At 42.0% G+C, this 23263-nt stretch overlaps 4 protein-coding genes across 5 annotated transcripts in view; 2 read left to right on the top strand and 2 right to left on the bottom strand.

Moving 5' to 3' along the window:
* Window positions 1-370: 370 nt before the first annotated feature.
* On the bottom strand, window positions 371-2887 carry prph2lb (peripherin 2-like b). Its single transcript, XM_031847631.1, has 3 exons — window positions 2251-2887; window positions 1262-1508; window positions 371-938 (listed from the first exon to the last, which is right to left on the bottom strand). The coding sequence occupies exons 1-3, from the start codon at window positions 2829-2831 to the stop codon at window positions 666-668; spliced, it is 1101 nt and encodes a 366-aa protein (XP_031703491.1). The 5' UTR covers window positions 2832-2887; the 3' UTR covers window positions 371-665.
* A 2760-nt stretch (window positions 2888-5647) lies between these two features.
* Window positions 5648-12411, top strand: LOC116383392 (uncharacterized). Its single transcript, XM_031847186.1, has 10 exons — window positions 5648-5820; window positions 5954-6097; window positions 6472-6662; window positions 6756-6891; window positions 6966-7020; window positions 7103-7244; window positions 7512-7683; window positions 7788-8649; window positions 10497-10603; window positions 12009-12411. Exons 1-10 carry the CDS (start codon window positions 5677-5679, stop codon window positions 12096-12098), a joined length of 2043 nt encoding a protein of 680 aa, XP_031703046.1. The 5' UTR covers window positions 5648-5676; the 3' UTR covers window positions 12099-12411.
* A 2147-nt stretch (window positions 12412-14558) lies between these two features.
* On the top strand, window positions 14559-17911 carry tmem179ab (transmembrane protein 179a, genome duplicate B). Its single transcript, XM_031847751.1, has 4 exons — window positions 14559-14919; window positions 15318-15455; window positions 15548-15626; window positions 15711-17911. The coding sequence occupies exons 1-4, from the start codon at window positions 14618-14620 to the stop codon at window positions 15882-15884; spliced, it is 693 nt and encodes a 230-aa protein (XP_031703611.1). The 5' UTR covers window positions 14559-14617; the 3' UTR covers window positions 15885-17911.
* cunh14orf180 (chromosome unknown C14orf180 homolog) overlaps window positions 16785-23263 on the bottom strand; it is a 14389-nt gene continuing 7910 nt past the window's right edge. Inside the window, exons 5-9 of one of the 2 annotated variants that reach the window (XM_031847749.1) lie at window positions 22768-22798; window positions 22547-22655; window positions 21124-21287; window positions 20831-20963; window positions 16785-18470 (exon numbers count right to left, since the gene is read on the bottom strand). In XM_031847749.1, the coding sequence (XP_031703609.1) occupies window positions 18265-18470; window positions 20831-20963; window positions 21124-21287; window positions 22547-22655; window positions 22768-22798 (643 nt within the window). In that variant the 3' untranslated portion in view covers window positions 16785-18264. The remainder of the gene's footprint in view (window positions 18471-20830; window positions 20964-21123; window positions 21288-22546; window positions 22656-22767; window positions 22799-23263) is intronic. The other variant, XM_031847750.1, reaches the window with a different exon arrangement.

Below are 23263 nucleotides of genomic sequence, written 5' to 3'. Positions count from 1 at the left end.
TGCACAGAAAGGATCCGTTGATCTGAACACCCAGAACTAATGTAAAGCTCCTGCTCTTCCAGGTCTCATACTGCAATAATTAACTTGAGGCCAAAGCACCCTGCATCTAGATTTGTGGAATTTAATTAAAATATCCTACATTCTTGCTATAGTCATTTTAAACTCTTTACTGCATTTTCTATCACACTTTGAGAACATCGTGCAAAGAGCGTGGGCTCAAACTTCTGACCCACATTACTAATTTGTCTCCAAACAAAAAATACATTTCAAGTTAATTTTCACTCCAGTGTTGCAACTGACAGGTGTATGAAACTGTTTTGGGCAAAGCCATGATACACAGGCAACAATATATAAATTGTAAACAACCGATTACAGTACAGACGTACAAATGATGTACATTTGTGGTGGATGTTTGGATATTTGCATCATCAAAACAGGAACGTGTATGGAAAACATGTAATTCGACAATGGTTGTAAAAAGTCAACAAGGCATTATCTTCATTTTGCAAAAGATTTACCCCATCATACTAGAAAATGTGTTATCCACAATATACCTTAGTTTCCCCACACACAAACACCTGTGTATAGGTATTTGTTATTCTTGACAAGTAAGAACAAAAGGTTTTTTTTAAAGGTCCTTACTTGGGCTTTCAGGGAGGCAGAGGTCAACTGGCTTCAGGTATCTCCTTCTGTGGCCTATTGTCCGGCCCGTAGTGCGCTTCAGAGGTGGAGGGAACGTTAATGTTGGGGTCTCCATTGTTGGCTGTGTCTATCTGGTTGCCCTTGCCGAGGCACTTGATGATGTTCAGGTTGGTGCGGGCAGTTTCCATAAAGCTGTTTTCCAGCAGCCAGCCATCAGACGCTGAGTTGAGGTCGCCCTGTCTCAGCACATTCTCCAGAGAGGTCTGGAGGTAACGAACGCCTGTCAACACCGACAGCTAAAACAAGACACGCAGGTACGTTTGACTGACATTACACTAAATGATGACATTTTGAATATTTGTACTTCTGTACTTTACCCTGATATGTATCTGAGTACAGGACAATAGAGTCCACTTCAAAAAACTTTCACAATATAGTAGGTTACAAAAATGTCATTCAAACTTCATAGTATAGTGTGTCATAAGTCATACTATTTTATCAACAAAATGTCTCAGTATAGTGTGTCATAAGAGAAGTCATAGTAAAGTATGAAATAAAAAAAATAATTTTTAACTTCACCATTCGGGCATTTGATTGTTCTCAACTTGTCTCTCCTCACCTCAAACAACCAGATGATGAGGACTGTGAGGCCGATGGACTGCATGATGTCGGTGTAGTACTCCAGCAGCGCCTGGCGACACCCTTTCATCCACAGGTTCAGCGCCTCCGTCTGGTGCTCGTACTTGAAGTGAGCGGAGTTGTTGGTGATCTGCTGCTGGATGCAGGGCCGAGGGGAGTCGATGTTACAGCAGCTGAAGGGGACTCCGGTCATCAGGTACTTCCCCTCTACGTTACTCCGTAATCGGCTAGAAAGCAGGACAAAGAAGCTCAGGGTCCGTGTTTATGCATCCGTGTGTGAAAGATTGGACTTGTATCGTTGTTTGGGAGTGTGATTATTTCTTGGGAGGGGATATGTAGTTAAAATAGCTGAAAAGAGGCTATTTGACTTTTTAGAAGAGCAGTGAAGTACCCTATAACTTGTACTTATCCCAAATGTATATTTCTTTATGCTTTATGTGAATTTTAAAAAAGTAACGGTTACAAATGATGGTTTTAGTGTGTTCTGTGGTGTCAGTGTTTCAGGGCTTCATTTTTCAGTTAAGTACCTAATGTTCGGACATAATACACATGGATTCTTATGCATATTAGTGGTGAGCTTTTTATCTCCACCAATAGTTGCTCCTCCTTCACTTTAGTCTGCATCAAAACAGAACATTTTAAATAAAGATACTCAAGTTTAACATGTTTTTTTAGTATGTTATTCTTTCTAACAGAGATTGCTGCAATATTCATGATTTTGTTCTGTTTGGTATACATTTGGAGATTTCTAATTCTGGGTTTATTGTGACACCTATTATTCAATTAATATGTTATGGTTTAAATTATATTACAATATGTATATTTTTTGTAATGTTTTGCCCCTTTTAGTTATCAAGGATGAAACAAGTTATACCAACACATATTTTGAGATATTAAGGAGAAGGTTTTGTTTGTACCGTCCTTTTTTTTTTCCCTACTTCATCTTAAGTGTGAATACTCTGCACTTACTCCACCACCTCTTTTTGGGACATATCCAGGTAACGGTTGCTGATCCACTGTATTTGAAACCAGTCTTTATAGCCATTGTTCCCACAGCAGTGGAACTCTATCTGCAGCATGTCCACCGTTCGCTTCAGGAAGCATCGTCCTGGTGTGTCTGTGTCCTTATAGAACTTGATGGCATCTGTCAGGCCCAGGTTCAGAGACTCCTCTAGCTCCCCACGCATGCTGTAACACATCAGAGCCCCTACTAGCACGCAGAAGGTGAAGAAGAAGGTGCATATTATGTAGGGCAGCATGATCAGCTTCCAGCGCAAGAACTTAGTGGTGTCCACGCAGTCATAGCAGATCTTCCCACCCAGGAAGTTTATGGCACAGGCAATGAGGCCCACAGAAATCAGCATGTTGGGCACGTACTGGACGTTCCTCTCAGCCATCAGCTCTCCTCGCTTGTTGATCTCCACCTTGAGGAAGAGCCCCAGGCTGAACAGGAGGATCCCGGTCAGCACTGAGATCCAGTTCAGGATCCACAGCGCCTGAGCCAGCTTGTCTCGCTTGTTCTTGGTGAACTTCAGTCTCAAGACCGCCATCGTGCAAATCTCCTGTAGGTTTTCTTTTCAGTCTAAGGGGGATTAATGGTGGGACACAGGTAGAGCAGGGGAGAGGAACTGGTTATCCTCCAGGGGGTGTGGGGGACCAAGGGGTTGTACACTTCTCTGAAGGTCCTCTCATAAGCAGCTTAGCCTGGTAGTCATGATCGATATCTTGTTTACGCTGCATTATGGTTATACTGTAGATGCAGCAGATCTATGAAAAGAGAGTATGAAAAATATATTTTCTCACACGACGGCACAATTTCTTTGAATGGAAAACACTGTCATTTGATCAGTTGTACGCAAACTGGAAGCAATCTACATGTGAGACAAACTGAGAAATGTTTAACAAGATGTAATTTGGTTTAAAAAAACATTTTTCTTTTAAGTAGAGTTGTCCTGGCATGTCTCTCTGAACAAAGCTCCTAAGAACAAAATGTAATAAATAACTGGTATAATGAAATGGAATCCAAGAAGTGCACTGCACCTACCTTATCAAGGTCAGTATTCCCGCTGAACATCTGGCATTATTTTCCTCATTTTCAGTTTGTTTTTCTTCAGACATCCTCAGATTTATTCCTGAGAAAGGCGAGTGGTTGTAGTGACACAGATAGTATGAAGGCAGCCACGGCAGCATTAGTGAGACTAGTAGTAAAGTCCTGAACCTCATCCTAATCCCCCTTAATCATTAATCAACCCTCTGGGTCCGAGAGGGATTTGGACCCACCTTCTGCCACCTACGCAAATCTGACTGTCCAAGCACTGTGAAAGCAATTGTTGATGACCATTGTGTTTGTGTGTGTTTTCATAGTAGTAGGAAATAAAGAGTACAGACATCCATCTGGACATTCTGGAAAGTGATATTTTATAGTAAATCGCTCTAATTTCCAGGTATGTGGTGTTTTTTGTCCACAATGCAACACTGCATTTGGAACATGGTGAGAGAAAAAAAATTGCTATTAGATTGACTGGGGTGTGGCCAAAAAGTGCCAAATGCCTGAAAGATTCAAGCTGTAGAGAGCAGAGTACTTTTCCTCCCTCTATCATTTAAGAAGTCAATTTCCACCTCCTGCTATCCTGTCATCCCTGCTGGTCTTAGCTATTCCGTTTTCCAATTTTGATTTCAACACACACAATAATATACACTCACAGCCACTGCAAATCAGCCAATGAACTGTTAACTGAGAGTGAGATTAGTGGATTAACATGTACCAAAGTAGCTTGTGTAAGAAGAGAACGTTACCGTAACCACCGGGCCAGTCAGCTAATCCACAAGGCAGACCGAACACACAAGACTAACCGCTGTGCTGAAGAGTGAAGCGTAACGGAGTTACCGGAAAACCAAACCACGTAAGTGTTGATAATCCAACAGATCTTTACAATTATCTTTATAGAGGCTTCTCAAAATAATAACTACCACATTCACAATTGAATCTGTTCATGCACAATTGATCTAATTATGGAAACATGTCTAAGAGAGGTTTTCCAGCCGTAAGTGCACAATGTAAGCACACAAGAACATTATATGAGTTATGGTTAAAATGCTTGCAGTACTAAGGATGTTTTCATGATTAACCTTTCTGTCTTTTGCTGTGATGAACCATAGGTATCAGCATTTTCTTTTCTTTTCAGATACGGTCCTATGATCCCACCATGTGAACTTCCTTTTCTTAGGGCATCATGCTGGATACAGAGGGCCAGTGGTCCGAGGCGTTAGCCAGCAACAACATAAGAGCCATCATCCGCTGGCTGCGGGAGTTTACGGCTAAAGGTGCATTCGGAGCATTTTACTACCATCGAATTAGAATTCTGTACACTATTTGCAAAAACCCTCTTTTATTAATTCAGTGTGTTTCATTAACATTTCATCTCCATTAATACATTGCTGCAGGGGAGGCTGATGTGGAGCAAATCCTCTTGACTTTCATCTGCTGGGTACAGAGGACATCAGAGTTTACTAAAAAGGAGTTATTAACACTGTGTAAGAACATGTTCCTTTACCAATTATGTTTAAATGTTTAATTTCAAAGCACACACTAAGGATCATTTTCTTACATTATTTATTGTTTCTTCTCCCAGGTTTCAGCTACTGCCAGGGCCTGTGGATGTTTCTGGACCGTAGCTCTTTCAACAGGGTGCACATGCTGCTGCAGAGACTGAGGAACTTGCTCACCCTGGCCCAGTGGGCAAGAAGGCAGCTTGGTTCAGCCCACCTCTGGCACGGTACACAGAATGCACACAACCTAAACAGCATGATGGTTTGGTTGATATTTGTCACAGCCCTTGTTGTCCTAACTGTTTGACATGTCAACTACAAATTGATAGAATTCCGACTTTTTTTTAGGTATGGGGGTCCCATGTGTGGTCTGCAGGGATACATTCGGCTCCTCAGACATCAGACGTGGCTGCTGGAACCGAGAGCACAGGGCCCTAAAGCAACACATCTGGCTGGGGCGGCTGGTTCAGTGGTGGGGCATCATGGGACTTCTGCCCAAGTACCCTGGTACAGATATAATCACACAGGGTACATTATTTTGATGTGATGAGCTGTTCTGTCACCTTTAATTAGTTTTCCTGTTCTCTGCTGTTGCTGTCAGAGGCTCACGAGGTGAAACGCATCTCTCAGATGTGGAAGGAAATGGATCAGAGCCATCGGAAAGCTTGTCTCGAGACACCTGGGTAACTCTGGTGATTTGACTTGATGGAGGAATTCCGAGCCATTGTGTTTATTTTCCTCCCGCCGAAGTTTCTCTTTTTATTTCTTCTCTGCTTTTCCGTTTTCTTACATTTGACTAGATGGGAGGAGGGAGAAATGGAAAGATTTAGTTCTTTGATACAGGGTATGGTGACTCAGCTGGACAGACAACATGGGTGCATTTGGACTTCTGAAGACGGCACAGACCAGTGCTATCCTCCTCCTAATCTGCAGGCCCTGCTTAAGCTTGTGTTGGTGCCTCATATCGACAACATGTCGGTTCAAGCGCTTGTATCCATCAAAATACAATATCAGCAAATTCTGTACATCCCCTTTTCTTCTATTGTGCTATATTGTGCTTTGTTCTAGATACATACTGTATATGTGATTCAGGTTATTAATGCTTAACCTATATGTATCTCAGCTCATGTACTTTGTCCTGGATATGGCGAACTTCCTGCAGTGCAAAGATGACCTCCTCCGGTCTTTCTGCCTTGCTTTTACTATTTCTTCCAGCTTTTCCCAACAAATCAGGGCCTTCTGGATGCTTGATCATGGACACATCAAGGTAAATAACCAAGAAGCAAACTTTATTTTATACACTAAGTGAGTGACAGCTGCTGACTTTGAAGTCATTAAAATCAGCACATGCAAGCTGACGAGTGCGACTCAAGAGCCGGTTAACCAGCCTGTTGATTACATTAGTTTCCTTGTGTCAGCAGCCATGAGGGTCTGCAGGTGACACTAATTGGCCACTTGAGTAGCGCGTATGATTAATGTAATAACGCTCCACACTTAGTGATGAATTTACAGTGTACTTCTCTTTCATGAACGATGAAACAATTGCCAGTTTATTTCTTGATAACAACAAATAGTTTTTTTTTGTCATGGATGTTAGGAAACCTTTCAATGCTGCTCTTTGTCATGTCACATCCTACCCAGGCCTCCATGGAGTTATTGCTGAGCCCCAGGGCTGCTGCTCCCTGTCTCTCCTGGCAGCATCGTTGCATCATCCACTGTTTGCTAACAAGGAAGCAGCCTCAGTTGGCGTTAAGGTACCTCCACTGGACCAGACCCGCAATAGAGAGCATTGAGGATGCTAAGCTCTGTACAGATGTGCTACTTCAAAACAGGTACACTCTGGGACACTAATGGCTGGCTTGTCATGTGTTAAATCATCACTAATTATCTTACTGTGTGTCGTTGACGATGTCTCTGGTCTCCAGTTGTGTATCTGAAGCCTGGGCTCTGCTGAAGAGAAGCCACGCAGAAAGTGACAACATGGTCATGTACTTCCTCCAGACTTGTAATGGATTTGGTCTGTGTGCAGAGGCGTTAAAGTGCATCCCTGCAGGATACAATGTAAGTGAATGTCTTGTAATACAGCAAAAACATATGCACCAAACATACTGAGCTGTGAAATTACTTTTTTTCAGGATGGAGTCATCGAAAATGGGACTACAAGGTCACAGTTGCCACTGATTAAGAAAGGTGAGGCAGATTAAATGATATCAAATGGTATCAGAACAAATTAAAATGTGTTATATTTAACCCTCAGATTTCATTTTACAAGATCTGTCAGCAGGAAGACCACCCTGCCCGCTGTCTGCCAAACTGTATCAGGCTTACAGAGACAACACAGTGTCCCCAGAGGAACTGGTTCCACTCGTCAGACAGGCTGTGATAGAAGTGAGAAAGCCGCATCCTAAGATAAGGTACTGCGTTTGTAGATGGCATGTGGACAACAGATAGATTCTTAATTGTCCTTTTTCAAGTATAGTTATTTCTGCAGTCGGTACAGAGCCTCACATAAACACATTCTACACCACCACATGTGGTACATGAAAGACATATAGCCTACGAATAGCCTACATCCACACATGCACACCTATAAACAAAGCACCTACAACAGAGATTGAATTATGTTAATATATGTTCAGTACCCCGAAGAACTCAACATATCTCTGTGTTCTTTATTCCAGTGAGGTGGTGTGGCCAGAGCACAGAGCGAGAAAATCGAACAGCAGAGAGATGTTTCTGTCAACCCAGGCTCTCCGTCATCTCACGCCCAGCCCCTCCCCAATGGACAGGGTAGAAGAAACAGAGCGGACACCACATGCAGATGAACCAGCAGAAGAAAAGCCTGTCCATAATGTATGCATTGTCAATGTCCCTATGAAAAACGACCACAAGAGAATAGATAATTGATTTTTTAAAAGAATGATCCTTGCCATTTACATCTGTTCTTGTCCCAGCAGCAACCTGAGTCACCAGAGCACATTTCTTCTTTTCGGGATCTGAGCTCTCAGTCTGTCTCCTCCATCACCTCAGCCTCCTGCTTGCCTCTGTTGAGACAGGACCATCCTTATGTGTATGAACGTACATTGACTCTGCAGAGGATCTCCTCTGTCCTCACTGATGGAGAGAACCAAAGTGGGGAAGAGGAGGAGGTAGAAGAAGAGAGCACAACCCCTTCATCAGTTGACGCCTTGACACTAGATGGCGCCACATACCCTATTTTTGTCAGCAACTTGAACAAAGACATTGTGGTAGAGCTGGTGGTTTCTGCAGATAAATTGGCCTGCTGTAAAAGAGAAGAAATCGCTCACGATCCCCCAGATGTCACTGATCTGAGGAGCTCTGCATTGTCACTCAACCAAGAAGAACAATCAGACTGCATCGCCTCACATATTTTCAGTTTCAGCCTCTCCTGTGCCCCGTCTGAAACCACTCAGGACCTGCCGACTGACCTTCACCAGAGCCCTCTGTCAGAGGATCCTGCTGCCAGTAGCTCAACGGTCTCAGCAGGGACTGGTCAGCAGGACATATCCCTTCTCACCACAGTGTGCAGCTCTATTTTTCCCACACAGCTTCAGATCTCTGGTAGCTCTCTGACCCCTAGCCTAACCTGCAGCATCATTACCACCTCTGCTCCTTCTGGCACCACCAATGAAAACTCCCCCAAAGCCCGATTAAAGATGGATGAACATTGTGTTGAGAGCTCCTCTACCTTGCTGGATCATTGCAAAATGGACAGATGGTGGAAACAGGACCTGGAAACCTGCAGAGCTTCCGCTGGCCTTCTACCTGCTACAGAGCCAGGAGCAACTATCACATCAGGTGAAGCCTTTGTGATGTTTTTATGTGTCTGCGCCGGCGACAGCCGTGGTCGGAGGAAATGTTTTTAGGTTGTCGTATTTCCTTCCATCATATGACATTTTTATAGCTAACAATGTCATGACTTTTTTCACAAAATACTATACTATGACTTTTTTCACGACACTTTTTTAATATCATAAATACAATGACATTTTAATGGCATTTGTTGGCATAATATACTATGACTTTTTTATGACATACTATACGATGATTTTTTTAATGCCATAGTATACTAAGATGTTTTCATCACATTTTTAAGATATTTTTATGGCATATTATACTATAACATGTTAATTTTTTTTCTCATACTGTACCATGACTTTTTTTATTGCATTGCATACTCTGACTTACGTATATGATATACTGTACTATGAAATTTCATGACATTTTTATAGGGCATACTATACTGTGACATTTTTTGAATTTTGTTTCACGTCATATTATCGAATGACATAATTTTGCGTTGTCCGTCTGTCCCTACATCCAATACATTCACGTCAATGCAATATCAGGAACGCTGGAGGGAATGTCTTCAAATTTGGCAAACATGTCCAACTGGACTCAAAGATGAACTGATTCGATTTTGGTGGTTTTAGGTCAAAGCTCTACGCCACTGTGACCTCACATCCATCCCATTCTCGTGAAGTAGATACTTCAGGAACGCCTTGAAGGGATTTCTTCAAATTTGGCACAAACATCCACTTGGACTAAAGGATACTCTGATAACATTTTGGTGGTCAAGGGTTAAGGTTACTGAGACCTCACGTCTGTCCCAGTCTCATGAACATGATATCTCAGTGACGTCTTGATAGAATTTCTTCAAATTTGGCAGAAACTTTCCCTTTGGTTTAAAGGATGAAGTGATTGGAATTGGGTGGTCAAAGGTCACTGTCATCTGACAAAACATATTTTTGGCCATAACTCAACAATTAATTTGCTATATATGAGAACTAAAGTCTAACAGGATAAAATTATTGATTGATTACATTTTGGACGGACATGGATGAAAACTGCAATCTCACTGGAGGCATAGAACCATGATAGTTATTCAAGTTTATATTTGAAAAAAATAAACTATACCATACATATAAAACCATATTCAAATCTATGCAACCATGCGTTGTACACTGGTTCTTAAAGATAATGAAACGTGTGCTACCCGTTGCCTTGTTGACATTTAGAGCTCCCAAAAGATTGCAAAAGGTCATTAGTAATATTCTAATTGAAAACGCAATTTATGTCATTGCTAGCACGGGTCTAAGGATGAATAACTTGTGTTTGTATTAGGGCTGGACATAAACGTATGTCAGAGGTGCTGCTGTTCACTGCAGGGTGCAGGACACCAGCACATGTACCAACGGCGGGGGGTCTTGGCTGCTAGGAGAGGGAGACTGTCGAGGAAGTAAAGTATCAGTGATTGGTTCCGTTAACCTTGCTGCAGTCAGTCATCCGTAGAGCAACCCCTTCTACCCCCTCCCCCACACTTTCTATAGGGGGTGTACTGTCTACCAGTGCAAGCAGACCTCCCTCCATCTGCTGAATTGTACTGATCACTACTGGGCCTTTGGGATCTACGGCCTATTGCTCCACACCGATGTCTCAACCTTGTGACTGGGACAAGGGTTAAAGACATAACAGTGGAGCAATGTTGCATACAATTAAAAAGATAGTGTCAGGCTGTTTCCTCGTTTCTATTGTCAGTGATGTTTCCAGCAATAGATCATTACAACTGGTGAGATTTTAACAGATAGACATTCTGACATTGTTAACAATTTCTTATTTACGGTTTTGTTTCTGTTCATTCACAGATAATAAGAGGCCTTCTCTTGTACTAGGCCAACCATATTCCTACAGTCTGGTCGACTTTAGGGACTTCACTGCAAAGCAAGAAGGAGACAGCAGAGATGATAAACAGGTACTTTTGTTTCCAAATGATACATGCTGTACATTGAAGCTGTGGAACATTCAACACAAGGAGATAAAAAGCCAGTCGGGCCAGTAGGGGTCACTATTCATCCAGTCAAGAAGCTGAACAGCGTCTTCTTATTTGGATGATCTCATTTCTTGTCCCTGGGGATTTTGCTTCATCACAACCCAGCAGGTGCCCTCTTTACTACCCTTCATCCCTCTTTCTCCTGTCCTCCAGCATAAACACTATTGCTTTTAAGAGATCCACCTACAATTACGTCATTTTCCAAACATGAAGGCAGTGTTTCTGGGGATTTGCATCAATTGTTTTGTATCTTGAAGTACAGAGTCACATGTGGATGAAATAGCCCAGAATGTAGCTATTATTCATTTGTCAAAAATACAACACCTCACACTGATGTGGTCACATTTTTATGTTGCATAATTTTACTGTTGGGCATCAACCTGGACATTATACTGCTCAGCACTATTATATCATTGCATGGATATGATTAGGTAATTGTTTTACTGAGGTTTCATTGGATAATTGTTTGATTGGGATGCAGTCACCTAATTATTTTGTTCAGAATTAGAGACCATATGGAGCTTGGCAGGTGAAACGTGATTAGGCCATGTCAATTTATGATGATTATACTTCAGGCCTGAGTACCCTATACTGTACAAGCAGTGTGTGTCTATCACAGACAATCTATTTGGGATGTATTGTGGATGTTTGTAGTAAATGCATTACATCCATTAACTTGCAGTCTCAGAGTGTGTTTCCAGGGGCTTGTTTTGAAAGAAGTGCTGTTATTGTTATCTAATCGTCCATCCAGGCCATAAATGACGCTGTACAGGATTTGCTTAATAGGCAGATAGAGAGATATTAATGACTAATGTGTGAAAATGAGTTGAAGACAATCCCTAACCGGCCTCATCTTTTTAACGCCAGAGTGACAAAAGATAAGAAAATCAGGATATTAAACAAAGTTATTGTAAACTACAAGTTTTGATCTCGTTCCATATGACCTCAAGCATGACTGTTTATGATGATTTTTGTGGCACAGTTGTCAATGAGATATTCACCATGATGAAAACAAAAGCTATAGAAGCAAATCACAAAGATCACGCTTGCTTAAAAAAAGATATTACAAAATAAAATTCATGAAAATAACCAATATTTGCACAGAGGCAGGGCATAGTAGTGTTGGGTGATGTTGCATGTTGAAACATTCAAGATTCGAGGGGAGACGAATGGCCTCTATTAGGAGCATTTAATCAGTGCTCCCAGTCTCCTGCGCCCCCCTGGGGAAAGATTAATGGGTACAGGATATTTCATCAGGCCCTCCACATCACTGCCCAGGATATGAGGATCTAATTGTGTCTGTTTCTGCTGTTGTTTTGTGTTACAGACAGACAAAGAGGAGCCTGCAAGTTGCCAAGGTGCCATAAGAAGTGGAAGAACACCATTAAGGAGAGGAAAACGAGGGAAGAGAGCATAACGATTTAGCACATCTATGACACAGGACAGTGAAGAACTGAACTGAATGTAATATATTCTCTAAGTCTTTGAACATGATGCATCTTTTCTTTTGATTTAGAAATATATTTTGAGTCAAAATCTGAATTTGATATTTTAACTTAAAGCAATATTGTAAGGATTAACATCACACCCAAATTAATTTACCGACCATACGACAGGCTTGATCACAACATAGAGTTTTCACCTTGAAGTTATCCGTCTCCCTTTACTCATCAATCCACTGGTCAGATTGTTCTGACGGCTTCTTCTATCAGAAACCTCTCCTACCCGGTGATGCTGTCCTGCCACACCCTTTTGTCTCCCACTGTCATACCACGTGTCGTAAAACACTCAATAATGAATTTCTCAGGAATTATTGATAAACTTAAATTATTGAATAAAATCGCCAATTAAAACTCCAGAAGAATATAAAAAATTGGCTTGTATTGTGTATTTGTATTATCTGGTCAACAGGATGCATGTTGGTCCGTTTCAAACATAAATGCACTACATTTTAAATGCAGTGATGGTGTCCTTGAAAATGATTCTGCACATAAGATTCTTCACTGGTTTTTTTTTCCTCTTGAAAAAAGGACGTTTGCTTTGCTGCCATTGGATCTCATGAAAAATGGATGACCTCCCAATGCTTTCTGCTGCCCATCGCTCCCCATATTTACACAGAGCCAAGGGACTCCATTTGAGTTAGCATTCTCCTCCCTCCCTTCCTCCCTCCCTCCCTCAGTGGCTTGTTCTGGGGGTGAATAACTTAACACATATTTCAGCTTGACACACTTCTGTACTGAGTCTCCACTGGGTGCCTATTCACCAGCCCACACATGCTGTATTATTTAAAAGTGGTTTGGAGTTCTGTGGGTGTGGATGTGCATGTAATCTCCTGTTTGTGTAAGAAAGGAGTGCCTTGTGGAGTTATTAGGTCTTTCCCTGTGACCTTGCAGGTGTGGCAGCACCTCTGATTCCTGATGATGTCTGCTCATGTTGTCTAGCCAGAGACAACATCAGCATGGCAGCATACAGTATGGTTCCTTCCTACTTTCCCCTGCTGCTTCTATTTGAAAAAATGTTAAACTGCAAGAAGTACAATACTCCAGTGATAATATATCAACAGAAAGGTCTAAACTGCAAAGTGATTTATTACAGGAATATAGTCATCTGGACAATTTATCATACACCAGATGATAAAGATCTGCCAAAGCAAACAAAATGCCCAAGGAGCACGAAACATAAGTAACAATGATGCTTTCAAGCAAACCAAGACAACACATGCACATAAGCACACACACAATGACTAACCTGAGAGCTGATAACATCATGGAAATCAGAGTGCTGCGATGCAGCAAAATGACACATAAATCATGTGCAAGGGAGAGGATGCAAAATGCTGCAGTTGGTATGATGGATACAAATAGCCGCCTGATGTTTGGAAAGCTCCAGTATAAATACTTGTCTTTGTGTTGCATGGGATATTTCCCAGGAAACTGCTGTACGATTCATATTTTCAGACACACAATTATTCAATGCCAGCCTCTTAAAGGAGCTGTTCCCTTTGCTGTTTCACATTTGCCATCTACAAAGTTAAGTTTTTACATTTTTTAATCCGTATCAAAACTGTATTTTAGACAATTAGATGGTCTTTTTATCCCAAGATTTTGCAGCATTCTGCATCTTTAGACTACATCAAGGCACGGATTGTCTGAGTATGCAGATGCCTTGCCCACTGGAGGGCACTGTGAGCGGCACTCAGGCTGGGTGGCCGAGGAAGGTTGAAAGACACCTTGGCCGGCTCACCAGATGGGCTCAGTGAAGTGTGTCAGATGGCTGTGACAGCTACCTGCCAGTCCTTAAGGACTGGCACCATGCATAAACAAACCATTACTCTAATTTGTGAGTGCACTGACTTATATGTGTGTGTGTGTGTGTGTGTGTGTGTGGACAAGACTGCATTGAACCCTCTGAATAAAGAGTTGCACTCACAGTATCTAGTCGACGTTAACAAAACCTTTTAACATCAACCTCTCCACAAACTCACGCTGTGAAGCCAAACTTAGTCAAAATCTACAGAAATTTATTTGAAATACTGGATATTAAGGTGTCCAAAAATAGCAAACATGGCAAGCAATTTTGGGGACATTTATGGGAATTGAATAATGCACAAAACACGAATAAAATATTTGACTATGTCTCTCATTGTAAACATCTTAAAGCTTCAATGAAGAGATTGAAAACAGAACATGTAATGCTGTATGTATCAGATGAATTATCCTAAGGGGTAAACGGTATGTAGGTTTAGGGGTTAAATATCATAATTAACTGTTAATAGGAACACCAGTGAAGACCTCCACAGCCTGGAAGGAGATAAGATGGAGAGCCTTGAAGGCCTAAGGCTGCTCATTCATTTGCAGCAGAACGTCGGATGCTGAGCCTCCACTGCGCAGCCGCAGTTTTTCCAGGACGCAGAGAGCCGAAGAGGGAGACAGAAAAATGGCCCTCGATAATTTAATTTTTGCCCAGTGCATCCTTTATTTTTTAGCCTTCGTATTCGGTTTCATCGCCGTGGTGCCGCTGTCAGAAAACACGGAGGACTTCGGAGGGAAATGCCTGCTGTTCACGCGGGGTATGTGGCAGAACGAGAACATCACGGTGTCGAAGCAGCGTTTCATCGTGGAGGAGTGGGGAAGCGAGTCCTCCTGCAGCTTCATCACTTTTGTCGGGATATCGTCCCTCATTCTGTCCGCAGTGCAGGCATGGAGGCTGCTATTCTTTCTGTGCAAAGGACACGACGAGTGAGTGACCGTTTACCACTATCCAATACCAGCACCACAACAAGCTCATTGGACACCCCACCAGCGGCTTAAAGTGAATGTGTTGCTCTGTCGGTCTGCACGCGCTTACATGCGCGCTAATCTGGAAGAATCATAGACTGCATGTTATAGAGGCTATGCTATAAACCACAGAATGGTATTAAAACAACTAGTCACTGTGGTCCTCCATTACAAAGATGGAGGGGATACACTTGTGCTGCCTTTGAAAAATCTAAATCATAATGTGACTCTCATACAGACAGTATTTCTAAATCATGCTGTAATATGTGTAGTATGTTAAAGTGTTACTATTCCACATTTATTTCATAATTATGCAGAGATTTCACCGTTTTTATCCTTTCTGTTTGACGGGTCTGCAGCTCCATCTTCAACGCCTTCCTCAACCTGCTGATCAGCTCCCTCGTGGTGTTCAGTGTCTTCCTGTCCAGCACCATCGTCAGCGTGGGTTTCAACATGTGGTGTGACTCCGTCACAGAGGGCGGGACAATGCCTAGCAGGTGAGAAAGAGCAGCAAGCAAGCTCAACTTTTCTGACATTTTCATCAGACAGAGTTGTGTTTCTTCATACCGGCTTATGTGTCGTATTTTAGCTGTGAGGACCTGCAGGACACTGATCTAGAACTCGGCCTGGACAACTCCGCTTTCTACGACCAGTTTGCTATAGCTCAGGTAAGACTGTGGTTAATATTGTTATTTAATATTGATTTAAACAAAATCCTGAACCTCACTCATATTTACAATAATTGCCTTCAGTTCGGCCTGTGGGCTGCATGGCTCACTTGGCTTGGGATTGCAGTGATGGCCTTCCTGAAGGTCTATCACAACTACAGACAAGAGGACCTGCTGGACAGCCTGATCCACGAGAAGGACCTTCTACTCGGCCGCTCCTCGCGACGTAACTCTGGCCTCAAGATCGGCCTGCTCTAGAAACCAAAGGACACACAAACGCACAACATGCCCTCACTCGTCCAGTCCTCTCGCCTGCCATGAGAAACACCAACGTTTGCCTCTGTAGACAATCAAAGTAGCTTTTGCTCCCATTGATTATGGATTGAATCAAACAAGTTTGAGATTTGTTCTTCAAAGGCAATTGATTTTCCCTCAAAAAAAAAAAAATCTCCCAATTGTTGTTAATCCTTCCAAAATCCTGCTTTATTGAGTTTATTCATCCACTGTGTTCAAACCTCTTCAACACACACACAACCATAGTTCAGCTCCAATAGTATTAAAACCATTTAAGGGAAATGTACACCCAGATTTTCTCTGCTCATGAATTTCTATTAACAGTATTAACAGCGTGGACCGATTGGCTGACGGATCATGTTATCTTTGTGAAACCTCTGCATGGATATTATGCATGACAAATGAATAGGGTGAGGGTTTTTAGATGTAAAGGGACGATATTTAGTTTTATACTCCATTAAATGGTTTTCTGGTAGGATGTGCACTTCTTCTTGATGAAGGGAGACTTCTTTGTATGCCGCTGCAAAGTCAAATAATGGCTGTTGCAGCGCATTCACACTCAGCAGTTACAAAGAGTGTTTTATGAAAATGACAACTTGTAGTTAAGAACTATAATGTATCGGGCAGATGGTCCAACAATGCTTTTAGCAACCCGTGTGAGATTAACAAAACAAAACAAATCGTATTTGTGCCAAATAGTAACTCAGGCTTCTCCTTCACACTTTATAGGCTACGAACCAATATACGGTATTACTGTGAGTAGGCGCATAAACGTACCTGCATGCACCTCTACCCTGTTACATACACATCACACACTCACTTATTGTCAGAGAGTACAGGAAGAAAGCAAGTCAGCTCCTTGACTTTGATAGGGAATGACAGTTTTATTCAAAACAACTGAAATCATAAAACGGTAGGAACTAAGAAAACCCTCCAGAAAGGCACTTCTTACAAAGTGACCATAAACGTTTGGACAGCCGTGAAATGCAGCTTCTATGCAGGACGTGAGTTCACTGGGTATTGTTTTATTGCTCATGACAATTTAGTTTGACAGTACAGAGCAGAGAGTGTTTCTTCTATACAGGCGCTATTAGCCTTATATTGCTTTGACATTCAAACGCAAAACCTCCAATCCGACGATTTCCTTCCGAGTTCCCTGAAACCTGTTATATAAAGAACTGTGTTTTACTGGAAACCATGTCACGTGTGTTATTGCTCATAATGAGAGGTCTTTGGGATGGGCATCGCTGTTCCCATTCATTCCTATAATCCGTTTGTGGTTTGATTCTGTCGTATTTCAGTTTGGCCTCATATTAATGGCAATGAACTTGATCAAAATGATATATATTATTTTTGTCCAAAGCTTGATGAGCATTTGACATCACGGTTAAAACCTGAATATTATTGTTTCTAAATAGAAATGTAACGGGTAACAAAAAGTAAAAAAATTTAAAATAATTGACAGTTGGATATTTTCGTAGACGCAGATACACAGTATAGAAGAATAAACAACATTTAGGATCAAGGTTATTTTGTGGAATTCAAGCGGATATAAAGAGGAACACTGTCAAAAGCATTAGTATTCATTCAGTATGAGCATATTCTCTTCGACGTTCATAACATTGTGCTGTAGATTTTCTCCTCAGTGGAGCTAATCAGCTGAAGACCAGACAGTCTGTAAAGAAAGACGTGATATTCATCTGGTAGACATTCAACCTGGTGCTGTGAAGTGATGCAGCCCTGTGTTTTCTATCTCACGGATAATTATCCAACTGTTCCATATGTGTGCTTCAGTCCACCTCCCCCTCCAATGTGCACTGTGCCAATCAAAGCCGTTTCCAAACTTCTCTACATTCATTTATGTGCAATTATACAAGGCTGAATATTTTTGATAGTCCTTATTATATTGAACCATATATACACATTCAGTTCTGTGTAATATCTGATGTACACACACCATGTATTGAAGCGAAATAAATATTTGCATTCCATGGAAACAGTCACTCACATACAACAGACAGTGACATGAAAGATCGAATGGTTGTGGTGATTCACTGAGCGGTATATGTGAGCATCAACATTGCAGATGTGCAAAGTCACAGCTTAAATAAGGAGTGGCGTGCCCACTACCGTAGCACATTTGTACATAAAGACATGGAAGCTACATATTTCTGGGATTAAACATTTTTCCCCTTTTCACTGCGAGAGCGGTTCAAAGCCACAGACAGTGTACAGAGCCTTGCCAAAAGGCTGAGGTGTTTGTCGGCTCCTTCAGAGACGGGAAAACAGAGGGCTCTGACAAAATGAAAGGAGGCTCCATGTCTCCACCTGTGGTCGGCCTCAGTCACAGCATGGTCAGCCATGTCCAGCAGCCCCACACAAGCTGTTTCATATGCAGCACGTAGACAGACAGAGCGTCCTCCAGCTCCTCACACACTCGCTGTGGGCGCCGCCGGTCTGTGCAGTACATGGCCACACCCACGAATGACATCAGCAGGAAGAGGCAGGTGAACAGGGCGAGGTGGGGGCGGGACGGTGTCGTCTCATAGGCTACAAACAGAAAACCAAACAATTTTATTGAACACTTTTGATTTGTAAATGCTCATTTGAATTGTCACATGCACAGATAGCTCTCTTTCCTGTTGACCTAACAAAGTAAAGACCTTAAGAGTCAAGTTTTGTATGGAAAATTGAATGTGACTACATATACAGTTGTGTGAAAAAGTGTTTGCCCCCTTCCTGATTTCTTATTTTTTTGCATGTTTGTCACACTTAAATGTTTCAGATCATCAAACAAATTTAAATATTAGACAAAGATAACACAAGTCAACACAAAATGCAGTTTTTAAATGAAGGTTTTTATTATTAAGGGGGAAAAAAAATCCAAACCTACATGGCCCTGTGTGAAAAAGTGATTTGCCCCCCCCCCCCCTGTTAAAACATAAATTAACTGTTTATCACATCTTTGGAAAGCTGAGTTCAATTTCTCTAGCCACACCCAGGCCTGATTACTGCCATACCTGTTCTCAATCAAGAAATCACTTAAATAGGAGCTGCCTGACAAAGTGAGGTAGACCAAAAGATCCTCAAAAGCTAGACATCATGCTGCGATCCAAAGAAATTCAGGAACAAATGAAAAACAAAGTAATTGAGATCTATCAGTCTGGAAAAGGTTACAAAGCCATTTCTAAAGCTTTGGGACTCCAGCGAACCACAATGAGAGCCATTATCCACAAATGGCGAAAACATGGAACAGTGGTGAACCTTCCCAGGAGTGGCCGGCCGACCAAAATTACCCCAAGAGCGCAGCGACGACTCATCCAAGAGGTCACAAAAGACCCCAGAACAACATCCAAAGAACTGCAGGCCTCACTTGCCTCAATTAAGGTCAGTGTTCATGACTCCACCATAAGAAAGAGACTGGGCAAAAATGGCCTGCATGGCAGAGTTCCAAGACGTAAACCACTGCTGAGCAAAAAGAACATAAAGGCTCGTCTCAGTTTTGCCAGAAAACATCTTGATGATCCCCAAGACTTTTGGGAAAATACTCTGTGGACTGACGAGACAAAAGTTGAACTTTTTGGAAGGTGTATGTCCCATTACATCTGGCATCTGGCGTAAAAGTAACACGGCATTTCAGAAAAGGAACATCATACCAACAGTAAAATATGGTGGTGGTAGTGTGATGGTCTGGGGCTGTTTTGCTGCTTCAGGACCTGGAAGACTTGCTGTGGTAAATGGAACCATGAATTCTGCTGTCTATCAAAAAATCCTGAAGGAGAATGTCCGGCCATCTGTTCGTGACCTCAATCTGAAGCGCACTTGGGTTCTACAGCAGGACAATGATCCAAAACACACCAGCAAGTCCACCTCTGAATGGCTTAAGAAAAACAAAATGAAGACTTTGGAGTGGCCTAGTCAAAGTCCCGACCTGAATCCGATTGAGATGCTGTGGCATGACCTTAAAAAGGCGGTTCATGCTCAAACCCTCCAATGTGGCTGAATTACAACAATTCTGCAAAGATGAGTGGGCCAAAATTCCTCTACAGCACTGTAAAAGACTCATTGCCAGTTATCGCAAACGCTTGATTGCAGTTGTTGCTGCTAAGGGTGGCCCAACCAGTTACTAGGTTTAGGGGGCAATCACTTTTTCACACAGGGCCATGTAGGTTTGGATTTTTTTCCCCCCTTAACAATAAAAACCTTCATTTAAAAACTGCATTTTGTGTTTACTTGTGTTATCTTTGTCTAATATTTAAATTTGTTTGATGATCTGAAACATTTAAGTGTGACAAACATGCAAAAAAATAAGAAATCAGGAAGGGGGCAAACACTTTTTCACACAACTGTATACACAGTGTAATGGAGGCCTTGTCACACAAACTGGTGTTTCAATCATTGTTAAAAAGGGAGCCCTCATAAGACTCGACTATCTCTCTGGAACAGACTCTATGGAGCCTCATTTGCATGTATAATTAATTCTGAAGAGTAAATCACTTGCTGATGTTTGGAAGTCCCACAGCATTACATTCTTTTTAAATAGTACAGAATCCCCAAAGGACGCTAGTTTACGATGCAATCTCAGGATGTTGTAATGCATTTTGTCCTTTCTCTTTACTGCTAAGTGCAGGGCACACACTGCTGCTACATACAGTATGCAAGCTGGGATGGCACACATTTTGAGGATGTCTTTTTTTAAAATAAACAATAAAAATGACATTCATCTTGTTACTGTATGAATGCATTATTTTATTCAGGCTTCTGTAAGCAGAGCGAACAAGTACATGCTGCAGAAAATAAGGGTGACATGAAGTCACTGGACTAGCTGGGTCAGCATGTTCTCTACGGTTACACAAACACACGTGTGCCAGAGCAGGCTGGACATGTGACAAACTTGTCTGTTTTCTCACCATGTACTGTGGTCTCTGGCTCCCTGAATCGAACCCTACGTTCGCCTTTCCGTCTGTGGTTGGGTTCTGTGTCTGACCCGTAGTTGGGACTTGGCCTCTTTAGAATGGAGGTGGGGACTTTGCCATTGGTTACCTGCATCAGACACAGCTGAGGATGACTATACCCATAACAAGCTCCTGATCAATTTCAAAGGCAGCCAACAAACAGCTGAAATGCACAGATCTTCTACAAACAAACTGCTCATATCCAGAGTAACATTGCTAAAGGTAAGTGCAGGTGTCGTTGACACTACCTTAGTTTCCGGTGCATCCTCCTGTTGGTGGTGGGTGTCCTTTCTGTGGCGGACCTCTGAGTGTTTCTCCCGGTGGGAATGAGGGATACAGTTGACGGTGTCTCTGATGGACTCTGCAGCAGTAAAGCGTTTGGACAGTGCAGACACACACTGACCCAGGGAGTCTAGTGAGAGAACCATGACCATACATGAGTAGTGATCTAGTGCTGCTTCACACAGCCTGCTCTGAAGAGAGAGAGAGACAATGAGGCTTAAACATACAAAGCTAAACATACAAATGTGTCTCAGAAAGGACGCCAGCGTTAACTCCATCAGCGCCAGGTAGAGTACTGCTTACTAGGTAAAGAACAGTAAGTCAAGAACATCTAGTTCACATATCACTTGTAAATATGTTTGCACTAAAAGAACAAAAAAAACAAAAAGTTCTGGTTACCAAGTTAAATTATATAACTAAATACATTTTATATATATATAATATATATATATACACACACACACACACATTTAAAAGGTGACTTAGTTCCCTAAGTCCTAAAGTAGTTAGCAATTTTGTTAGTTATAGTCTCTGAATGTTACCATGTACTGCTACACAACATACTACATTTGACATACCAATTCAACTCGCAAACACACACAAATAGTTTGTCCACTGGCTGACCCAGTTTACAGTCACGGTGTCTAAGAGACGAGAGCTGTAACAAGTTAAACATGCCTCTGTTCAAGCATCTTACTGTGGGTCAAAGAGGATTTCTGTGTACAATACAAAATAAAAAGGTGCACAGAGACAGTAATCTGATCCACAACAGCAAATACAACCACTCTCTGACCCAGCACCTTCTCACCACGTTACCACCATCGGAGGTGTTGTAAATCTCTGTCTTTATATGCCGTACACTCGGCCCAGTTCAGCACTACTGCCTCTGAAAGCTGACTCGACAACAAGGCTGGTTTGTGAATATTGCTTTTTACACCACAGCAGTCTTCACAAAAAAACGCAGAGTTCAGAGTGTTGCTCCCTCTTGATGCAAGCCAAGCATACATACTGTACAACAAACTGTGCCCTCAAACTGTCACAAAACTGCTTTTCTTTTTCGCTCTGCATAAAAGCACTCTTGTCCGACATGACTGCAAGTGTTTATTAATTGAACATGTTCACTGGTTGACATGGTTTACAGGGTAACTGAATGGCTTTAACCACATCGTCGCTGTGCTGTGTGTCTCTAAAGCACAGAGGAGATAACTTGTTCTTAAGACTAACATCACTGTTCTGGTATCGTCATGTTCTCACCAGACAGCGAGGTCTCCACCCTCATGCTTCAAACTAAATGTTAAATCATATACAACCATGTTTGCTGGTCACTGCCAGGATGACAGCAGTGATTGCTGTGCTACACTGTGTCAATCATCCCTGGTGAGGGTTTACCTGAATATTCAGTCTTGCCGATCTCAGCATAGACAGTAGCCATAAGCTCCAGGCTTCTGGCTGTGACGGGGTGGTCGTTACCAAAGGCCCTCTGATGGATCTTTGCAGCCTGAAAGATTAATGAACAGAGGGCAGAGATTTGACGTTGACACAAGAGCGTCGAAAAACACTTTTATTTGTTCAAAAATCTAGAAAAGAAGCAAAGAGAATGATGTACATACCTTACCGCTGTATTCTAAAGCGAGATGCGGTCTGAAAGAAAAAGGAAAATGGCACCGTTAAACAAATACAATACTTTCTTTTTCCATCTAAATGCAAGACAACAACAGCAGCACCTGATCTTAATCTAATGTAGTGACCCGTGCTGCATTGCTAGGCCAGCGTATCCGTTTCAGCAGCATGAGAAATCTAAACATGCGTGTGCTGTGATTAGACACGGGGAGCAGGTGCTCAGGCGCATTATGGAGGAAGTGGAAACTTATTTCTGCCAGCACTGACTGCCCCTTTTCTATTCTCCAGGGTGAATTACAGAAGGCATGTCACTTACAGGTTGGTTTACTAACTTGTGCCCTTCTACTGCTCTTTTGCTTAGTGCTAAGCTAGATGAACATGATGTGGTACATTGAGAATCTGCCAGCTGTTCCGCTCATATCTGCCCTGGAAAGTCAGCCAAAGACATTCATCACCCTCACACCCTCACGTGTGCCTATAGATGTA

This window comes from Anarrhichthys ocellatus, unplaced genomic scaffold (assembly GCF_004355925.1).
Source record: "Anarrhichthys ocellatus isolate YVR2014 unplaced genomic scaffold, GSC_Weel_1.0 scaffold7, whole genome shotgun sequence".
Classification (NCBI taxonomy): Eukaryota; Metazoa; Chordata; class Actinopteri; order Perciformes; family Anarhichadidae; genus Anarrhichthys; species Anarrhichthys ocellatus.
Note: the sequence above shows the minus strand (reverse complement) of the source record. Positions and strands in the feature narration are given on the sequence as shown.

Excerpts from the sequence above, each read along its gene's own strand:
- prph2lb (XM_031847631.1), bottom strand. The coding sequence starts at position 2,831 with ATGGCGGTCTTGAGACTGAAGTTCACCAAGAACAAGCGAGACAAGCTG. Across the intron at positions 1,509-2,250 it reads TCCCAAAAAGAGGTGGTGGA|CCGATTACGGAGTAACGTAG; the intron begins GTAAGTGCAGAG and ends CCTGCTTTCTAG. Across the intron at positions 939-1,261 it reads TCATCATCTGGTTGTTTGAG|CTGTCGGTGTTGACAGGCGT; the intron begins GTGAGGAGAGAC and ends GTCTTGTTTTAG.
- LOC116383392 (XM_031847186.1), top strand. The coding sequence starts at position 5,677 with ATGGTGACTCAGCTGGACAGACAACATGGGTGCATTTGGACTTCTGAA. Across the intron at positions 7,245-7,511 it reads AAGCCGCATCCTAAGATAAG|TGAGGTGGTGTGGCCAGAGC; the intron begins GTACTGCGTTTG and ends TCTTTATTCCAG. Across the intron at positions 8,650-10,496 it reads AGGAGCAACTATCACATCAG|ATAATAAGAGGCCTTCTCTT; the intron begins GTGAAGCCTTTG and ends GTTCATTCACAG.
- tmem179ab (XM_031847751.1), top strand. The coding sequence starts at position 14,618 with ATGGCCCTCGATAATTTAATTTTTGCCCAGTGCATCCTTTATTTTTTA. Across the intron at positions 14,920-15,317 it reads CTGTGCAAAGGACACGACGA|CTCCATCTTCAACGCCTTCC; the intron begins GTGAGTGACCGT and ends ACGGGTCTGCAG. Across the intron at positions 15,456-15,547 it reads GGCGGGACAATGCCTAGCAG|CTGTGAGGACCTGCAGGACA; the intron begins GTGAGAAAGAGC and ends GTCGTATTTTAG.